This window comes from Oratosquilla oratoria, chromosome 13 (assembly GCF_046742065.1).
Source record: "Oratosquilla oratoria isolate Oo_2021 chromosome 13, ASM4674206v1, whole genome shotgun sequence".
Classification (NCBI taxonomy): Eukaryota; Metazoa; Arthropoda; class Malacostraca; order Stomatopoda; family Squillidae; genus Oratosquilla; species Oratosquilla oratoria.
The window spans coordinates 62,056,873-62,076,872 of record NC_134789.1 but is presented as its reverse complement, the minus strand read 5'-3'; the positions used below and the strand labels follow the sequence as shown (position 1 = coordinate 62,076,872).

The window sequence follows — 20,000 nt, the reverse complement described above, 5'->3', positions numbered from 1 at the left end:
TCTGGAGTGAGTTTCTGCAAAGCGTTTTTCTTCAAGAAATTGGAGATTTCCTAATTTTTCAGATTTTCTGGTAAAGGAAATTGTCTTTTAAACATATGATGGCTACAGTACTTTTCATATTCACATGTTCTCGCTAATTACAATATCTTATGGTGTTTCTTTTACACCTATCCATTTATGGAATGTTCGTGTGTGTGTGTGTGTGTGTGTGTGTGTGTGTGTGTGTGTGTGTGTGTGTGTGTGTGTGTGTGTGTGTGTTGTTGTGTGTGTGTGTGTGTGTGTGTGTGTGTGTGTGTGTGTGTGTGTGTGTGTGTGTGTGTGTGTGTGTGTGTGTGTGTGTGTGTGTGTGTGTGTGTGTGTGTGTGTGTGTGTGTGTGTAGGTGTGTTTGTGGACTCGTGATCGAAAACTATTACTATCCCTGATGAGAACCCATAGTTCATATAGTACCCAATCTATGTTTAATGTTGTGACTGTACACACACATGGGAGGTGGCGTGATGATAATGGCGAAAAGAATTATTAAAGTGGAAAAAGTGGAAATTAGGCAAAGGAATGGCTGAGGTAATGACTATAAATGTTACAAGATGTGGCAGAGGCATATATACATCCAAAGAAGAGCACAGAATGATGCAGAATACAGAGAATCAATAAGAGGAATGAATAAGCGATTAGAAAGGTTAATTGAAAAAAAACATTCTTATGGGTGACTTTAATTGCGGAGAGATAGAATGGGAATAATAGGAGATAGAGGAAACTGAAGAATCCTGGGGCAACATATTGAATATAACAATGAATGACATAATGACCCAGTGGGTAAAGGAAGCAGCACGATATAGAGGCAGAGATAAACCTGCAAAATTAAAATTGATTCTGCCCAAGTAACGTGAAGTGATTGGAAGTAGGGAAGACAGAAAAAAGAAAGGAAAAGTACAGAAAAGGAAAATATAAACAAAATATGCTAACCTGAGAAGCTAATTTAAGGAAGTAAATGGGAGTTACTTTCACAAAAAATTACAACATCGGGATCATCATATCTTGTCGCACCAGAACCGTGTCCATCGGGATGGAAAAGTATGTACCGAAGATGAAAGGTAGAGAAGTACTTAGAAAGGGCACGTTCAATAAAAAAATTACATTGGTAAAGCATAAAAAGTACAAAACATATCAGAGGTGGCAAAAAAGAACAACCAAAAAGACAAAAGATGAATACATACATACATACATATACCAAAGGCTTTTCCCCCTACACGGGGGGTAGCCAAAAAGAAAAAGGCATAGAAACCACTCCCACCCATTCCATTTCCTATATATTCCACTCCCCTCCACCCTCCTCCCTCCCTCTTATCTTGGCACCTCCTGGATGACGGGTCATCCCTGCATCCTGTCCACTGCCCTGATGAATGCAAAAAGTAAAAATATTAGTGCACAAGAATAAGAGAAGAAGGGAAGAACTTTGAAGGAATGTAGTTGACAAATGTAAGGATCAACCAGAGTTGTTCTGCTGTTTTGTAAGCTACGAGCTGAAACGCAAGGAAAGAATATCCAAGATAAAGGTTGGAGTAGTTTATGAATATGTAAGAATGCAAACATAAATGATAAATGAAAGTTTCCGGTCCCTTTTCAATAAGGAAGGAGAATTCGAGGGATAAAAGGGTGAAGAAAATGAAGATGCTATATGCAACATAACAGCAGAAGTAAATGAGGTGTTTAAATCACTCGAGGAACTGGAGGTGAAAAAGACATCAGGATCAGATGGAATCTCAAATTATATACTGAAAGAATGTACGGAACATTTATCTGATAAAGTACATCAACTGATATAATTTACTGGACTGGAAATCTGCAAATGTGGCACCAGTATCTAAAGAAGAAAACACGGAGATATTGCTGAATTACAGTCCAGCGTCTTTGACTAGTGAGATAGCCAAAATGTGTGAAATTTTTTTAAAGATAGATAGTTGAAATATTTGGAGGAAAAAGGAATTTGGGTGACAACCAATTTGATTTTACAAAGGAAAATTCCTGTGTATCTAATCAACTAATTTCTTACCCTAGAATGGTAGACATATTGAATGAGAGAGAGGAACGGGTCGATTTTGTATACCTAGATTTGGACAAACCATTTGACAATGTACCGTGTAAAAGACTGATTTGGAAGCTGAAAAATATAGGGGGGCTTAAAGAATATACACTCAAGTGGGTAGAAAAATGTGCCAAGAGTATGTAGACAGTGGCGAGAGATGAAGAGTTGGAATGGAGAGGATATAATAAATGGAACAGACAGTTATGTAAGCTTATTTGCAGACGACGCTAAGATCATGAAGGATGAGAAATGCGAAGATGGTTATAAACTCCTATAGGAAGACCTGTATAAGGTATATGGATGGATTCAGGAAAATATAATTAATTTCAGTGCAAAGAAGTATAAAATCTTGGAACTAGGTCAAAGTAGGAAAAGTCCGACAAGAAGACATAAAAATGGAAATGAATCGATAGTTAAACAAAAGAAGAAGAGGATCTAGGAATTTGAATCAGGGGTGATCTGTTGCCGGAGAATCATATAAAGAAAATAACATGAAAAGCTTACAATTTATTTAAGAATATGAGAGTAGTATTCCAATACATGTAAGAAGAAATTATGATTTTTGAAGGTCTGATTTTTCCGAGACTGGAACATGCAGTAGTGGCGTGGTCAGCACACCTAAAAGGAGATATAGAAGAATAGGAATAATACAAAGAGAGGCAGCCAAGATATAGAATAATAGAAATAATACAAAGAGAGGCAACCGAGATGATCCCAAGTGTAAGTGACAAGACATTTGAAAAAAAAAACAGAATTCTGAGTTTTCTCACACTCGAGGAGCAAAAAGAGAGAGGAACTTTAATGATATATCATCTAACTGGGAAGTAGTCACCATTCAAAAGAAGAATTCTATCCACTTTCAACTCTTACTATCACTCTTTTCTAATCTCCTCCTCAAACTTCTCCTTTCCCACCTCCTTGGCACAATATTGTCTCCGGGAACAGAGGCGCTGGAATACTAATATTCCAACATGATTCAGCTTTTATAATAGCTGTTTGTGCGGTACTATGTCAGAGGCTTCCTCCAGATCTAGATATACACACTTCACCCATCCATCTTCCTCCCTTGACTGAGTAAGAGATGAACAGATTTTAAACACATTACCTTTCATTTCCTCTCACAATTCAGATGCCATGCTGATCAGCGACACTGGTCTTTAATTCAGAGGTTCTCTTTTACTTCTTTATAGATAAGTTTTGAAGGGCTTCATAATGTGGCAGTTTGGTCCCAAACTGAGTTCTTCTTGTTCAGCAGTCAATATCTTGTCAGTGAGATTTGTGTAGCCATTTAAGGGACGTGGATATATGAGCTCTCCCCCATTGAGATTTACTAACCTTGTCTGATTATTACTAACGTAGGCTCGTTCATGGGAGTTCAGCACTGCCCTATAGGCAATATCAGCATTTTTCTTGACTTCTTTGTCTATGTCACAGCTGTTCCATAATCACAAGACTTCTTTAGCTTCTTCCAGTTGTTTGGTTGGGCACTTCAGTTCTTGTTTTCATATGGTCTCTTCTTTCTTCTGGGTGTGGGCTGTTCCTTCCTCTTCTACCATTGTTGAAAATACATCTCTCCCATTCCTTGATGTCCCAATGAAACAAGGAGAAGAATCTTTCCACGCTTCAGTAGTTACTAAAACCAGCAACTCCGGATATTGCCCTAATGGACTCAGTGGACGCTTTCAAAGATATAAGGATTTGACAATAAGTGCATATGTACGAAGAACCGTTAGCCACTGCAGCAGCTGGAAGATTGCACGCCTAGAGGTGAAAATAACATCACAGATCCTCATTAACTACGGATTTAGTAATGATGACATTGAAAGAGTGACGAAGACCATAGGTAGTTAGTACCAAAATTGCAAGTCCGCAAATTAATCAGACCAACCCTCGGATAGCATTATTAATATCTACCATAGATCATTCATCTCTGCTGCATAAAAAGAAAATGAGAGGATCATGCAATAGATCCTAAAAAGAAATATTAAGCCCACTGAAGCCAACACCAAAATTAACTTGAATATTTACTACCAGAACAAAAAGAACTCGAACCTACTCCTAAGGAATAACACTAGGCAGACCGTCAATGAGCTTCAAAACCCCATGTTGTGTATAGATACACAAGTAAACTTGGGGACTGTGCAACATAAACTTACTACCTATATTGGCATGACTACCATGAAGCTCTCACGTCGTCTGTCGTATCACAACATTAGGTACCCCAAAAAAAATCACCAAAGCGACGTCCATCAAGCGAGGTTAAGAAGGGAAGATCTGGCACAGAATACAGAAATTCTAGCTATCACTGAAGACCCTAGACGACTGCTAATTCTAGAAGCTCCACACATTAAGGAATTATCCCCGAGGATGAATACTCAGCTCGAGGACTTAAGAATCCTACTAAGTGTGAGGTGACTATTCCTCTACTAAAGCGAGACACTGAATGCGGATCCCCGCCACCCGCCAACCGATAGAACATGACCCGCCAAACCCACCACCAAGAATATATATATACTGAATATATATATATATGTGTGTGTGTGTGTGTGTGTGTGTGTGTGTGTGTGTGTGTGTGTGTGTGTGTGTGTGTGTGTGTGTGTGCATATATATATGTATATATATATATATATATATATATATATATACATGTATATGTATGCAGAGTCCACTAGGAAAAGGAAAAACACACGGAGTCCGAGCGCTTTCGTGATATATTCACATTTTTCTGTACTCCTTGATGTGAATATATCACGAAAGCGCTCGGACTCCGTGTGTTTTTTCTTTTCCTAGTGGACTCTGCATATTTGTGATTCACGTGTGACTTGTGAAATTTGTGCATATATATATATATATATATATATATACATATGTAGTACATATATATATATATATATATATGTATATACATATATATACATAGTATGTATGTATCTCTTTACTCGATGCATCTCTTCTTAGGAGTTTTAATTCTGTCCATCTCTAACCACTTCTCATTTTCTTTTCAAATATTAATTTTCTCCCTATTCTTAAAATACCTACTCAAACAAGTATATTGTAGGCTTCTATCCACTGCAATAGTATTGCCACGGGATAGTAATGTCAGAGGAGTTAAAGCTGAGAGAGGAGGGTTAGTAGTTGTTAAGATTACTATTTGTTTATCTAACTATTTTTCTTTTTTAGTGGAGATAGTCTCTAATAATAATACAGTACAGCATGATTCTGGTCCGTGGACATGTCACTAAAATCCTTAAAATGTTGGCTGTATAGAAGGCATAGCCATTACCTTAGCCATGGTTTCCTTATATAGATATTTGTTCCCATGAGCCCCCGTCTCTACCTTCGAATGATGTCAGTATACAGTACAAGTACCAACAAGTTAGTAACAATGCTAATTTGGTATTCTTTTTCATGCAAACTACAGGAGTTCTGGTGATCAACAGCTACAAGTCAGACACAGAAAACGGATACGAGGTGGTACCTAACGGCGCCGAGCAAGTTGCTCGGGACTCAAAAATTGCCGCGGTTGGTCACGGTTTTCACTCTTACACATTGAGCAAATAAAACTGAAATATGATTATCCTGTTCCATGCCTGTTCATGTTGTTCTTAAAAGGTTCCAACTTCCATCATCTATAGTGAGAGACATGGCATATTTATAGACAAAAAATATCTAAATATACATATAACGTTAGTTGACCATATTCATCTCTATAGTCTGACTTATGTTGAACTTTTTTTTCAGTTCAGAGATATTGTTGTCGGTAGGCTTAACAGAGAAAGCTTCGTCGAGCCCGTAAACGAGCAGCAGCCAGCCGAGCAAGCGGAGGAATCAGTGGAACCCACAATCTACCTCGCCCAACGGAGAGACGAAGGAGTCGTGAAGATCGCCCAACTGATTGGTGAATCCCAAGAGTTCCCGAACCAGGCCAAGTTCCGTGTCGCCCAGGATGTGGTGGACAGTGCCAAGGGCGTGTCCGACCTCGCCTCCAAACTCAACGCACATCCCGTGGCGGCTCGTCACGATGTTCAAAGTCGGACATTTGGAAGCGACCGTAGCAACTCTGACCGTCCTGTCATGGTGCATCACCAATATGATGATAACCTGCCTTTGGCCTACTACCTTTACTACCCTGTGGGTGCCGCGGCATAATTCAAATTGCCTCTGGCGCTTTCTGCACAAGACATTTTGAGATTCTGGAACAGCGATCTTGAAGCCCGTGGGGGACACTTAGAAAGTTTCCCTGGTTATTACGTTAAAAAAAAGAAAACTAAATGTTCCATTTTCCTGCCAAAAATTCTATCATTTGGATATCATGTATGTATATATATATGGCTATCAATGGAAACTGGTGCATTAGTTTAGCCATATCTAGAGGGCATTATATCAAAGATATACCGGTACTTAGTAACCATTAAATTTTAATATATTTCTTGCTTCATTCAATGTTTTGATTTTATTAATGCATTATTTTTGGTGCTTTTATGAAGTAAATAAGATCATATGATGAAATCATACTCCAAGCTATTTCTTTAAGACCTTTACGACCATACGGCCCAGAATACAACCACTATATAAAAACGACTCGTTAAAGTACTACAAATCTTTTGATCAGAAAGATAAAGGTGGACTAACCATTGTCTTATATAAATATATATATATATATATATATATATGTATATATATATATGTATGTATATATACATATGTATATATATATACATATATATATATATATATATGTATATATATATATATATATATATATATATATATATATATATGAACATAAATGCAGTAGCACATTTGTAAATGACACACAGGAAACCCACAATCGGAGAAAATAACCTTCGAATAAAGAAGATTCCTATATATCGGCTATCAACTGTAGCCCTCTTCAGGAAAGGGTTTCCTGTGTTATATATATATATATATATATATATATATATATATATATATATATATATATATATATATATATATATATATTTATATATATATATATAGATATATAGATAGATATATATATATATAGATAATTAGATTTATATATATATATATATATATATATTAATATATATATATATATATATATATATATATATATATACCAACGTCTTTTTCCCCTTTATAAGGTAGGTAGCCAAAAGCAAAGGTATGAAATTCATCCCCACCCATTCCATCCCCACATACTCCACTCTCATTTATCATCCTCCCTCTCGTATCTTGGCTCCTCCTGAATGACGGGTCATCCCTGCATCTCACCCACTGCTCTGGGTCAGAAGCTATGTAACAAGACACAGCACATCCACAGCAAGGCTGCTTCATTTAATAGGCGACACCACCCCCCACTTCTCCGTCCCCCCATCCAGAAAAAGAGAAAACGGGAAGAAATCTCTTCGGGTTGCGTCAAAATATCATTCACACATACTCCCTCACCCCCCTCACACCCACTCCCTTCCATGCATCACAGTATCATCCATATACAACTATTCTCCACTCACCCATATCTTCTGTCTTCTCCCATCCTTCCTCAACAGACATTCCCTTCTTTTCCAATACCTCTTTTACCCCACCCATCCATCTCATCCTTGGTCCACACCTCATGTTCACTCCTTCCACCTCTTTCTTCTACACTTCCTTTACTAATCTCTCTTCACTCATTCTTGCCATGTGTCCCAACCATCCCAATACTTGAAGGACTTGTCTAATGAGCTGAGTGTTTATGTGCCTTTGTGTAGTACAGTTGGTAGCTTATTATAGATATTTGAGTAGTATCTGCAAGTGCAGATTCTTGTATTCTGTTGGTGGTACTTGTGAAACGTAGTGTGAAAGGTGTGTGGTGTTTAGGATTTTGGCTTACGATTGTGTTTTTTCATGTAGTGTTCAATGGGGAGGAATTTGATTACTATGTATATGTGTCCAATAGTGGTGATTTTAGTATACCCTATTATATATATATTACTCTTAATGCTATATTCTATAAAAAATGCAGATTGTTTCTGTTTGTCTTGTTGATTGTTGGGGACCATGCTGTAGAGGCACAGTCAAGAGGGGTTCTTATGAATTGTTTGTAGATGGATTTGAATAGTGAGTTTTATTTTGCTGCCAGGTTTTTGATATATGGACTAAAAGTCACATGGGTATCAAATAGTGGGCCGAGAATTTTAGGCTTCTTTTCCAATGGAATGATCTGCCGTTTAATCTAACCCTAAGGTGTTTTGTTTTTTTTTCATCCATGGTTTTCTGGTGTGAGTAATTTCACGGTTGTTTTTTGGGATGAAGCTTCCTTTCTGTTATTTTAGAGCCATTGTTCCATTTTGTTCAAGTAGGCTTGGATATTCTTTGTTGCAATTTTGTATTTACTGTGCTGAGTTATCATTACCAGGTCATCTGCATATGAGAGAACATTGGTATTTAGCTCCGATTCTGGGCCGTACCAGTTTATTGTCCATTCACACTAATTTTCCACTCACACCTATCAACCTCTCCCTTCCCTGCTCAACAGACATTCCCCTTTTACTCAAGGTTCCCTTCACCCCAATCTGTCTCATTCTTGTTCTTTCAAGTTCACCCCGTCACCTTTTGCCTTGCACACTCTTTATGCTAGTCTTTCTTCACTCATTCTTTCCATGTGCCCAGACCAGTCCAGTATTCTCTCATCATCTCTATCTGTCAGGTCCCTTGTCACCTTTGTTCTCCTCTTCATCTCCTCATTTCTCACCTCATCTATCATTGTTATGCCCCACCATACTTCTCAAACGCTTCACCTTATACACATACAAATTTCTCCATTCTGCCTCCCTTAAATTCCAAGTGTGTGTCCCATACAGTGTCGTAGGCACAATCACCCCCTTCATACAGTCTCCTCTTTGCATCCATCCCCCAGAACCTTATTTCTCACTGGAGAGCTGTAGTATATGGCTCTGTTTTGTTTTGTTTTTTCGGATTTTCTTTGTCTTTGAAATGGTCTGCTCCTTGTTCTTTATTTTCTGGAGTAGCTTTCCTTAGTTGTTTTTTTTTTCCCGAGGGAAGAGGATTTTGCCATTTCATAATGTGTAGTTGAAAAAATGTACATATTAATAGAGGCACTATCAAACTATAATAGAGATAGAAGTAATTTATAATCTACAAAATTAACTACCATTAGGATAATGATATGAATATGTATGTATACATAATTTAGGTAGAGTAAGAAAAGAAAATATTCGGGACAATTATGAATATTAAATAATATGTCATAGATCATATCCTACAGTTGGAAAAAGCAACACAATACAACTAAGCATTTGGTGCGTTTGGTAGCTGGAATTTGATTTTCTATGCAAATTTGAATGAAATTGAACGTCTGTACCATTACATAAGAACATAAGAATGAAGGAGACTGCAAGAGACCATAAGGCCTACACTAGGCAGCTCCGTACCATAAGGCATACACTAGGCAGCTCCGTAACCATAAGGCATACACTAGGCAGCTCCGTACCATAAGGCCTACACTAGGCAGCTCCGTACCATAAGGCCTACACTAGGCAGCTCCGTACCATAAGGCCTACACTAGGCAGCTCCGTACCATAAGGCCTACACTAGGCAGCTCCGTACCATAAGGCCTACACTAGGCAGCTCCGTACCATAAGGCCTACACTAGGCAGCTCCGTAACCATAAGGCAGCTCCGTTAAGGACAATTTTCAATCAAACAATATGTCGCACTTTTGCTGAAGGATTTTCAGTCAAAACCAGCGAGAAACTGCTGTTGAAATCTCCATGAATTGAGAAGTAAGTGAGAGGTGGTACGGAAGACTGCGAAGTGTATTCTATCTATGAAAAAAAGACGTCAGCATACAGTATTGAGAGTCCTTCATATAAAAATGTTAACACACACCACAACGTACACCTTCACATATTTCAGGTTTTAACCGCCGTCAAACGATTCTTTTCCCGTCTCAGAGAGTCCGTTCGTGGCCAATGTTAAAGTAATCTTGAAGACATCACAATATTCTACACCTCTGTAAGCATCTTCCAGCCGCCACAGGGCGATTTTATCCCATTCAAAGAAACACCCACTTTTCAAAAGATAAAGAATTGTAAAATTCAGAGCTAAAAGCTAAATTAAATTCAAGGACTCAAACACTGCACGGTATTCCATTCGGGAGAAATGCTACACTTTATGGTAAAACTTTATGATAACCCGTTTAATACGATAACGTCTTCACATCTATGTGCAGTTGTGTCACATGAGCCAAATAATTCCATTTACGTGAAGAAAGTCTTCCATACAGTTATATGAACCCTTAGACAGTGCGTTTGATCTCCCTCGGTTGAATGATATTGTCTGGAAATAGCCATGCAGTATAACCTATATATTGATTTAGATCCTACAAATGCAACTCGCATATTAAAGCAACTCTAAAAACTGTGCTAAAATGTTGTGTATGTCAATAACACATATGCCATATGCCACAGCCCTGAAATAACTATCCATATAGTAAATTCATACACATTTATACATACAGATTAATAAATAAATAAATCTATAAAGAAGGATATCCCATTCTATATCACAACTCCAATAGAATCGATGTCATTTGACGCTTGTTACACCAAAAATCACAAGACCCTATCTAAGTAGTGTCTACCATTTATCGCGCTATACATCATTCCTTCATCATTTATAGAATTATAAAGGCAAAAATAAATAAGAAACTCCAGTCAATATGCAATAAAGAGAATGAATCTGATTTTCTTTGTTTGCATTGCTGTTTTGTCTCTGGGCTTATAAAGACTTTACTGCCCCCGTATATTTTCAGAGTTTGAGTTAGTATATTCGTTCTTTCTCTTACACCGGGGACATTGTTTTTTCTTATTATTATCATTATTCTTCTTTGAAATGTGTAGATAGAAAAAGTATTCTCCACAACTAATTCTCCCTGAAACCAAAATATGGTTTGTATCATGATTTTCTCTCAAAACTTCACTTGCATAAACTCTTTAAACAACTCGCATGGTTCCTGGTGTAGACATATAACCACCATTTCCTTGTTTTTCTAACAAATATCTTCTATCATAATTTCGTTCGTCAAATGGTCCCTTCTCCTTACACCCAAGATGATTCTCAAATTATTCTATTTTCTCGCTTTGTACAGTAATTCGTTTTTGTTCACTATTACCGTTTCTTTATACTCATTGCATGCTGTACGTCGAGAAAGTGTCCCTAAATTATTGTGCAATGCCTTAGTAATTCCACAAGGAAGGAGACCAAGAAGATCATAGTAACTTCAAAGTACTTTCTAAGATTCTTGAAAACAGACTAAGTAGAGTTTTAAATGAAAACCAATAAAGAGAATAGGCAGGGTTTGGAAGTAAATACATGACAACAGACCGTTTGCAGACAATGAAACAGCTAATCGAGAAAGCGACAGAATACAATAAACCTCTTATCTAAATTTTGTAGATTATAATTGTTCTAGACCACATTTGTGCAAAGGGTACTGCTGTAATTCGACTACATTAAGATACAGAGAAGGTAGAAATCGAGAAAGGAGTACAGCAAGGTGATACAATTACACCCAGGCAGTTTACACTATGCCTGGAAAAGATTTTCATGGAGTTGAGTATGGAAGGAAATGATTCAAATGCAATGGGGAATATTCTAATTACCTTCGATTTGCAGATGATATTATTCTCATTTTAGAAAAAACAAAGGACTTGTAAGATATACTGAGTGACCTGAACAAATAGTCTCAAAGTAGGTTTAAAGATGAATAAAAATAAAGATCAAAGCAATGTTCCACTCGAAAGCTCAAAGTAAAGAGATTATAATCGATGGTAGGAGTCTTGAAGAAGTTGAGGAGTGTAATTATTTAGACCAAATGCTAAAATTGACTAAAGATCATGATAATGGAATGAAAAAGCGTATCACAATTAATTGGAAAGTGATAAGTATAAGAAAATCGTGAAAGGTTCTCAAAGCTTACAATCAGTGTATAATACCAGCTGCACTTTACAGAAATTGGCGAAGGTGAGGGAGTGCACAGCAAAGAATGGAAAGAACAATTCTAGGAATAATGCTGCAAGAAAGGTAAAGAGCAAGATGAGTGAGAGAATATATATTGGATAGAGATACTGTAGAGGCGATAAAAGAGAGGTAATGTATTTGGGTAGAGAAGTTTACGCAAAATAATGGTAGACAATGGATCAAGTGTGTGCTGTTAACTGGACAACGCGAGATAGGAAACGCTATACAAACGACATTTCTACTTTCCCTCCAGTCAGTTTTAGTCAGTTTTCTTTGTGACAACTCTACATACCCTCATTTGTGTCAGTCGTGGTCGTCGTTCTGTAGTTTTGCGCATCCATTAACACCATGTCCATACGCATACTCCCTTCATATCGTCTCCAGCAGATGGCTCCAGCATCCTCCATGCCAATATTACTCGTAATCTTTACAATTCTTTTACCATAACCTGAAGGTCCTCAGCTATGGGAAGACTTCCTGTTTTTAGGTCTTGTTCCCTTCGTCGATCTTCCTCTGTTCTGTCTTATGTTTCTTCAGGTGTGTAATATCCTCAGTGCTTACCATCCCACGACCTCTTGGCTTCTACTGTGTATAATATTTTGCCTTTCATCTTTATTTTACTCGATGTATTACTATGTAACGATCCACAAAACAAACAACGACACGACCTTGTAGCACCCATGGGCCGCGTGTTACTTTCCGCAATTTGTTGAGAATTTTAAAAAAGTATTTGAGCTCTTCGGGAATTTGGCGCCGATGGCCTGTGGCCAAAATTACCAAAGAATAGAAATAGCTTTTCATTTGGGCTGCCAGTGGCGCGGCTCGACTCCTAAGGAATGTTCTCTGCCATGGACACCCCTTGAAGCCCCCACCTCCCACGTCGCCTCGTGGTGGAGGAAGAAGACGTGGCGGAGGAAGGCTGTGGTGCTGGAGGAAGAAGTAGTGGTGGAGAGGGAAGTGATGGCGGAGGAAGAGAGTGTGGTGGAGGACGAGGTGGTGGTGGTGGTGAGGGAAGGGGTGGTAGCGGTGGAGGAAGAGGAAGTGGAAGGAAAAGTGGTGGTGGAGGAAGTGGTGATGGAGCTGGTGTTGGAGTTGGCGACGGAGTTAGACGTGACAAGAAGGTTATATTCTCGGTTTTATTCGTTTACTTGTCTGTTAGCAAATTGCAAAAGATCGGAGTATGAACCATTTAACAACGCACACTTACCACAAGAGTGCGTTTCTTCAACTTAGGCAAGTTGCAATCCCGAGACTGAATCTGTTTTTGCAGAGTGGGTGTGGGCGACAGACTTGGCAGAGATTGGCGCTCTCATAGTGCTTCTTGCTGTTTATTATCATTATTGTTATTAACCTTAGTGTTGGTCTTGTTCTTGTTCCTGTTTCTTTTGTCGTTGCCGTTGTCCTTGTTGTTGTCGTTGTCGTCGCTGTGGGTGTCGCTGTCGTTGTTGTGGTTGTCGCTGTCGGCGTTGTTTTTATTGTTTTCGTTGTCGTCGATATCGCTGCTATTGGTGTTGCTGTCTCTGTTGTTGTTGTTTGTTGTTGTTGTTGTTGTTGTCGTCGTCGTCGTTGTTGTTGTTATTCTTGTTATTCTTGCTGTTCTTGTTTTTGTTCTTGTTCTTGTTCTTGATGTCGCTATCATTGTTTTTGTATCTGCTACTGATGATGTTGATATTGATGTTGTTGTTGTTATTGTTCGTAATGATGTTGTTGTTGCTGTTGCTGCTGCTTTTTTGTTTCAACGGCCAAGACAGTGACCGCGGGGAGACCGGTGGCCGTGACCATGCCCGTAGACTCGCCCATTGTGGTCGCAATAACGGTTGTGGCAGCGGCAGCTGATGACAAGGGCAGAGATCCCTGGGCTATGGATAGCATGCTGATGGTGGTTGTGCTGGAGGCGGTTGGTATTGAAGGTGGTGTAAAAAATTGGTGGTAACGATGGTGGTGCATTGTGGTGGTGGAGGGTAAGGTGGTAGTGGGAGTCATGGTGGTGGTGGTGGTGGTGGTGGTGGTGGTGGTGGTGGTGGTGGTGGTGGTGGTGGTGGTGGTGGTGGTGGTAGTGATGCTGGTGGTAAAGATGGTGGTGGTTGTTTTGGTGGTGGTGGTGGTGGTGGTGGTGGTGGTGGTGGTGGTGGTGGTGGTGGTGGTGGTGGTGGTGGTGGTGGTGGTGGTGGCGGCAGTGGTAGTGAGGGTGTCTGTGGTGGTGTGAAAGTGGTGGCAATGGTGATGGTGATATCTATGGTGATGACAATGATGATGGTGGTAGTGGTAGTGGTGGTGGTGATGGTGATGATGGTGATAATGGGAGTGATGGTGGTATGGTGATGGATGAGAAAATGGTGATGCAGGAGGCGGACCGTACCGAGTGACAACAGCAGAAGCATTGAGATGACGAAGTGCCACTACGTCACTAGAAAGAGACAGAGGTCTTACACGAACTGCATCAGTAGTGAAGTCAGTTATGTAACGGATACAGTGAGGGCATAGTGACCTTCATGATGAAGTTAAAAAGTCCTCACATAATGATGAGATCAACGCAGTGTTGATGGCTTCGACGTTGGTAAGACACACGTGAGGAAGAGGACATAGGTCCGGGAAGAAATGAAAAGAAAGAAGAATGTTGTCGGACACCAAATAAGGTTTTATACGCACAATGGACGGCCACATCTTTACCAACATGACCATGTTTTTATCGCGGCTTTTTCCTCAGAATCCCTGGAGGGCGTTGGCAATAGTCATCTTGTTTTCATATTTTATTAGTGTAAATAAATACATCTGCCGTAATGGTACTGGTAACAGAAGCTTTAACAAATGTTACTGGTGCAGCAAAAGGAGTATGTTGTTGAGAGCGAGTGCAGTACTGGCTTCATGTACCGGCCCGGCGCCAAATCACTCCTCCTTCACCGGAGGGCCTGGTCGTCCTCGGACCGGCTAAAGTTACGCCCCACTTCGAGGAATGCCCTTAAAGCTCACAGGTAACAAAGTGTTTTTATTAATTTTTATGCTGAGTGCGAGGAACGGGCCTCACGCTCAGGCTGACGAAGGTTGCTGCCTACGCTTCGATCACACCCGAGGACACGGGCCGTACAACAGCCGGCCCGAAGGGGATATGAGGGGCACCTACTACTACCACGGGTCTACCTTCTGGAGTCTGCCCGGGAAACACCGGGAAGAAGGCTATAGGTGGGCTCGCAACTTCGCCTTCCGGATTAAAAGGTTCTTGATCTGCAAGGGGGATTTCGTTTTCAGGGGACTGAGCTTCAGGAGCAATTGGCTCCTCTCGCAATGCAAAGAGTTCTTCCTTCACTTCGGTGACGATCACCTGGATGTCGTTATCTTCCACCGTGGAAACCCCGGGTCCGTTGGGAAGAGTCAGGCGTTCCCCCGCTTTCCGAAGAGCACCGTAGGGGATGACGTCCTCGTCCTCCTGCGCCTGTTCCATATCCGGAGAGAAGTTCTCCACCTCTAGCGTGGACTTCTCCACTGGCAGAGAGAATTTTACCACAGGCTTAGCCGAGTGCCCTGCTACGCCACCTGGTATTGCGTCGCCTTCGGCCCTGTAGCCATCGGCGCCAGAAGTGTAGGAGACGTCAACCATTTCTCCCTCGGGAGTCTTGTACGAGTAGTGCCCCTTGACGTTGCCATCGCTGTCACGGGACTCGACGCGCCACTGGTCCGGAGTCTGCATCCCAAACCTGTAACAGGAGTCACGGTCACTACCGACAGCCCTGTACCAAAGCCCCTATGAATCTTTCAAGTCATGAGTCCATTGTAGCTTATGTCTGTGTTGCCACTTGACATTTATGTTAACGCCTTTTGATTACTTGTAAGTGCCATTGGGCCCACGCCAGATAAACATGTCATCGGTAGCAGCTGGAAGATCTGACACAATGTCGAGGCGAACGTCCTCAGCCGTCCGATGCTCCAGTTTCAAGTCCTTTGACCTCACATCCTCCGACGGGAAAGCCTGCACCAGCAGAGGCGCTGCTGCGACCAGTATCTGCAACAAGAGCGGCGTAATCAGATATCAGGAAGGGGAGAAGAGCACAGACTTATCTATTCATCTACAGTTCACTGAAAAAGGTAATCTACCACAGATAGGTACTCATTTTCCACCATAATCTCCGAAGTCCAATGGAAGAAGATATAATTTCCCTATTTTCTTTTTTTCATTTGCAGTAGCTCCTAAACACAAACTGACCCTACCTATTGGGTAGTATGCTGTAGTAATGCGAATATATGTATATATATCATTGCTGTTTTACCAATACGGTTTTGTTTACAAAAACAAAATCAACTCTTGTATTAAAAGAGAACCAGTGAAAGACATATCTGAATAGTTCTGGTATACCGTGGCTCGTGTTCGGGTGTTTGCAATAGCACCCGGCATGACAGCTCACGTACCTCGGTCTCTGCCTTGCCCAAGAGAGGGAGGAGAGGAGAGGAGAGGAGAGGAGAGGGGAGAGGAGACACAAGAGGTGACCTCTGCCGCGCTGCCCCGCTAGCTCCAGTACATGAGTGCTGCTGGCCACGATGGCGCCATAGTACCGTTAGTCTCAATACCCGTCAAAAGTCATTTTCAAATTTAAGATTCTTAGCGAGGGATGACCTTATAACCCTTTTTGCTACCGAGGGAGAAATGTCACGTAGATAAAGGTAGCAACCTAGCGGCGGCCAATACAAAAAGAAAAGATAACATCAGATTGGAAAGGGATAAGTTGAATAACATATAGTTCATTGCCAAAGTGGTATCACAGAAGTTAATAGAAGAGTCTGACGACAGAAAGAATAAAAGGAAAATTATCATCCTGTATGGAAGGGGTTAATCGAAATAGGCTAAGACCCTTTGCTATCGAGGCTATTCTAGTCCCCATGTACCATAAGGAAATCAATTGACGGGCTGCCATTTGCAAGCGTTTCTTGTCCCGGGTCGCCACGCGCCCGGGACGGAGGCGAAGCCAGTCCTTGACCTTGGGTAGTCAGTTGAGGAGGAAGGACGGATGTTCCGCGGTGGTGGCAGCGGTGGTGGTGGCGGTGGTGGCAGCAGTGGTGGTGGCGGTGGTGGAGGTGGTGGTGATGGAGGTGGTGGTGGTGACGGTGGTGGAGGTAACGGCGGCTGTGCTGGCGGATCTCACTTCAGTATCGACAGGGGGTATCACTAACTTGAATAATCTAACGCCAGGCAGTTAGAGCAAGAGCCAAAGCGTCATCCGGTAAGGAAAGAGTTAGCAGGAGTGACGTCCACCAAGCGCTTAATGAGGCCGGGAGTGGCTGCTGCAGTTATGTAAATATAAATCGTAGACCTCAGCGTCTTCATCATTCAAAAAGCGTTCCCACCTTCGCGCATCACGCATTTATACACACACACACACACACACACACATAGAGAGAGAAATAGAGAGAGAGAGAGTGAGAGGTAGAGAGAGAATAGAGATGAGAGGAGAGTTTTACCAAGACAATAATCTTTTCAATGAAGAGTGCGGAGGAAGTGTGTGTGTGTGTGTGTGTGTGTGTGTGTGTGTGTGTGTGTGTGTGTGTGTGTGTGTGTGTGTGTGTGTGTGTGTGTGTGTGTGCGTGCGTGCGTGCGTGCGTGCGTGCGTGTGTGTGTGTGTGTGTGTGTGTGTGTGTGCGTGCGTGCGTGCGTGTGTGTGTGTGTGTGTGTGTGTGTGTGTGTGTGTGTGTGTGTGTGTGTGTGTGTATGTGTGTGTGTGTGTGTGTGTTGCGTAGGTGAAAATACAATAGGCGAAAGAAGAATAGGAAATTGAGGAGGATGAGGATTGTAGTATGAGAAACGGTTGAAGAAAATAATCGAAACGAAAAGAGCAAACATAAATCAAACGAATCAACGAGTAGAAAACGGAAGAGGATTTGAGTTGTTTCTTGACAGAAATGCGATAGATTTATTTTCCGTTTTCTAACCTTGGAAGACGAGAAGGCTAAAGAAGGATCAGGATAGGAAATGCATTTACATGGAAGATGATAAGAGAGATCACAAGAAAGAGAAGTAGGAAGTACAATGGAGTGTAGGACGAAAGGGAAGGCAGGTAGCAGTGGAAGAAGGAAACGATAAAAGATATTAGAGAAAAGAAAGTACTACAGGACAAAGCGTATGAGTTGACAGGTGCAACAAGAATAAAGGAGGAAAGAGGAAGTGAATTAGGGAAATATATGAAAAGAACGAAAAATAAACTCATGAACAGGAAGATGTCTGAAAATAAAATAACAGAAGAACCAAAGGAGGGAGAGGGGGAGGGAGAGGGGGAGGGGGAGGGGGAGGGAGAGGGAGAGGGGTAGGAGAGGGAGGAAAGGTACCTCTCCGCGGTCATCGCCTCTTGTAGGTCAGGATTAGACCTTGGACCTCTGGAACGAGACTTCAACAACAAAACGAAAAGACCAAGGAGTTGCACAAGACAAAGAGGGAGGGAGAGAGGAGAGAGGAAAAAGGAGACAAGGAGAGAGGAAGGAAAGAGAGAAAACGAGAAAGAGAGAAGAGGGAGAAAGAGAGAAGAAGAAGAAAATGAGAAGAGAGAGAGAGAGAGAGAGAGAGAGAGAGAGAGAGAGAGAGAGAGAGAGAGAGAGAGAGAGAGAGAGAGAGAGAGAGAGAGAGAGAGAGAGAGAGAGAGAGAGAGAGAGAGGAAGGTAGAGAGAGAATAGAGATGTGAAGAGAGTTTTACCAAAACAATAATCTTTTCAATTGAGAGTGCGGAGGAAGACGAAAATAGGGAAAACGAGAATACCAGTTAAACGGAGGTAACTTAGAAGAGGAGGAAGATGAAAAACATAAGCCAGGAGGAGCGTACCTGCGGCCGAAGCCGCCTGGGCTGTTGGAGCAGGTAACAGTCACCACTGGGAATCGTAGAGGAGTGCAAGATTCGAACCCACAACTGAGCGAATGCGAAACCAGCAAGTTTTCGATTACTAGTGTAACTGAGGTCAAAACAAAAAAGAGAATTAAAAACGACACGGCCCGTAATCGGCTAAAAAATACAAAATAAGGATAAAAAGAAAGAATATGAAAAGCGCTATGTCGCATATTGGTCCGAGGTCATTCCCCCACCATTACTGTTTTCTAATTCTGTTCACCTGTGGAATGCTCCTGTTGCTAACACTATCCCAGCTGTTACCTACATTTATCCTTTCCGCTCATTGACCCCACCAAGTTGTGTCTTCAGCATCTTCAACTCTTACATAAACTAAACTCTCGAAGTGTAAGACTTGACCCCTGACCCCCCAGCTTCCAGAAGAAGAATCCTTGGTGTCTTCGGAGACTTCTGGAACATTCGCGCCAGAAACCAGTCTCATCACCAGATCCGTTACATCACATCCTAATGACTACCGTTACGACCACCGTTACGATAATCGTTACAAGAAGCTTCACAATGGACTAGGATGGGGATCTCGCCCTCAGACCTCATCACGACAACGACTACCATCACAACCATCGTTACGAGAGTCATAACAAAAAGTTTCATGATTGATAACGATCATTTTCATCGGAGATCCACTCTTGTGGACACTTGAAGTAAACCCAAATCACATCAGAACTAAGCAAACTCATATTTCGTTGTTTTTTTTCCACAACATTACAATTTAATTTTGTTTTCAAAATAAATAATTGTCATTGTCTTGGGAGAATTGCAGTATATAGAATCATATGAAGTATTCAACAGTGAAGGCTATACTTCTATATACCAGTCCTCTTCCACGCCTGTACAGCCACTGCATACTAGGCTATCTCGCTACAATCCTGAAAGCCCTCCTACCGGCTCCCCAACATCAGGTCCGGAGGGCAGAGGGAAGGAAGGGGCAAAGAAGGAAGGAAAGAATCCTTTGCGCTCCAGCGGACCGGGCCATCATCCCTCGAAGTGACCAACCGGAGAGAAACGGCCCCAGCGTGTGTCCTTCACCT

General features: G+C 41.3%; 2 protein-coding genes across 2 annotated transcripts in view; one reads left to right on the top strand and one right to left on the bottom strand.

Annotated features, from left to right (window-relative positions):
- The window catches only part of LOC143032148 (uncharacterized), a 27,856-nt gene extending 21,263 nt beyond the window's left edge, over positions 1-6,593 (top strand). Inside the window, exons 4-5 of the mRNA XM_076196613.1 lie at positions 5,506-5,606; positions 5,826-6,593. Coding sequence (XP_076052728.1) covers positions 5,506-5,606; positions 5,826-6,233 — 509 coding nt within the window. The 3' untranslated portion in view covers positions 6,234-6,593. The remainder of the gene's footprint in view (positions 1-5,505; positions 5,607-5,825) is intronic.
- Positions 6,594-14,266: 7,673 nt separating this feature from the next.
- The window catches only part of LOC143032147 (uncharacterized), a 19,426-nt gene continuing 13,692 nt past the window's right edge, over positions 14,267-20,000 (bottom strand). The window contains exons 2-3 of the mRNA XM_076196612.1: positions 15,916-16,091; positions 14,267-15,786 (exon numbers count right to left, since the gene is read on the bottom strand). Of these exons, the coding sequence (XP_076052727.1) occupies positions 15,144-15,786; positions 15,916-16,091 (819 nt within the window). The 3' untranslated portion in view covers positions 14,267-15,143. The remainder of the gene's footprint in view (positions 15,787-15,915; positions 16,092-20,000) is intronic.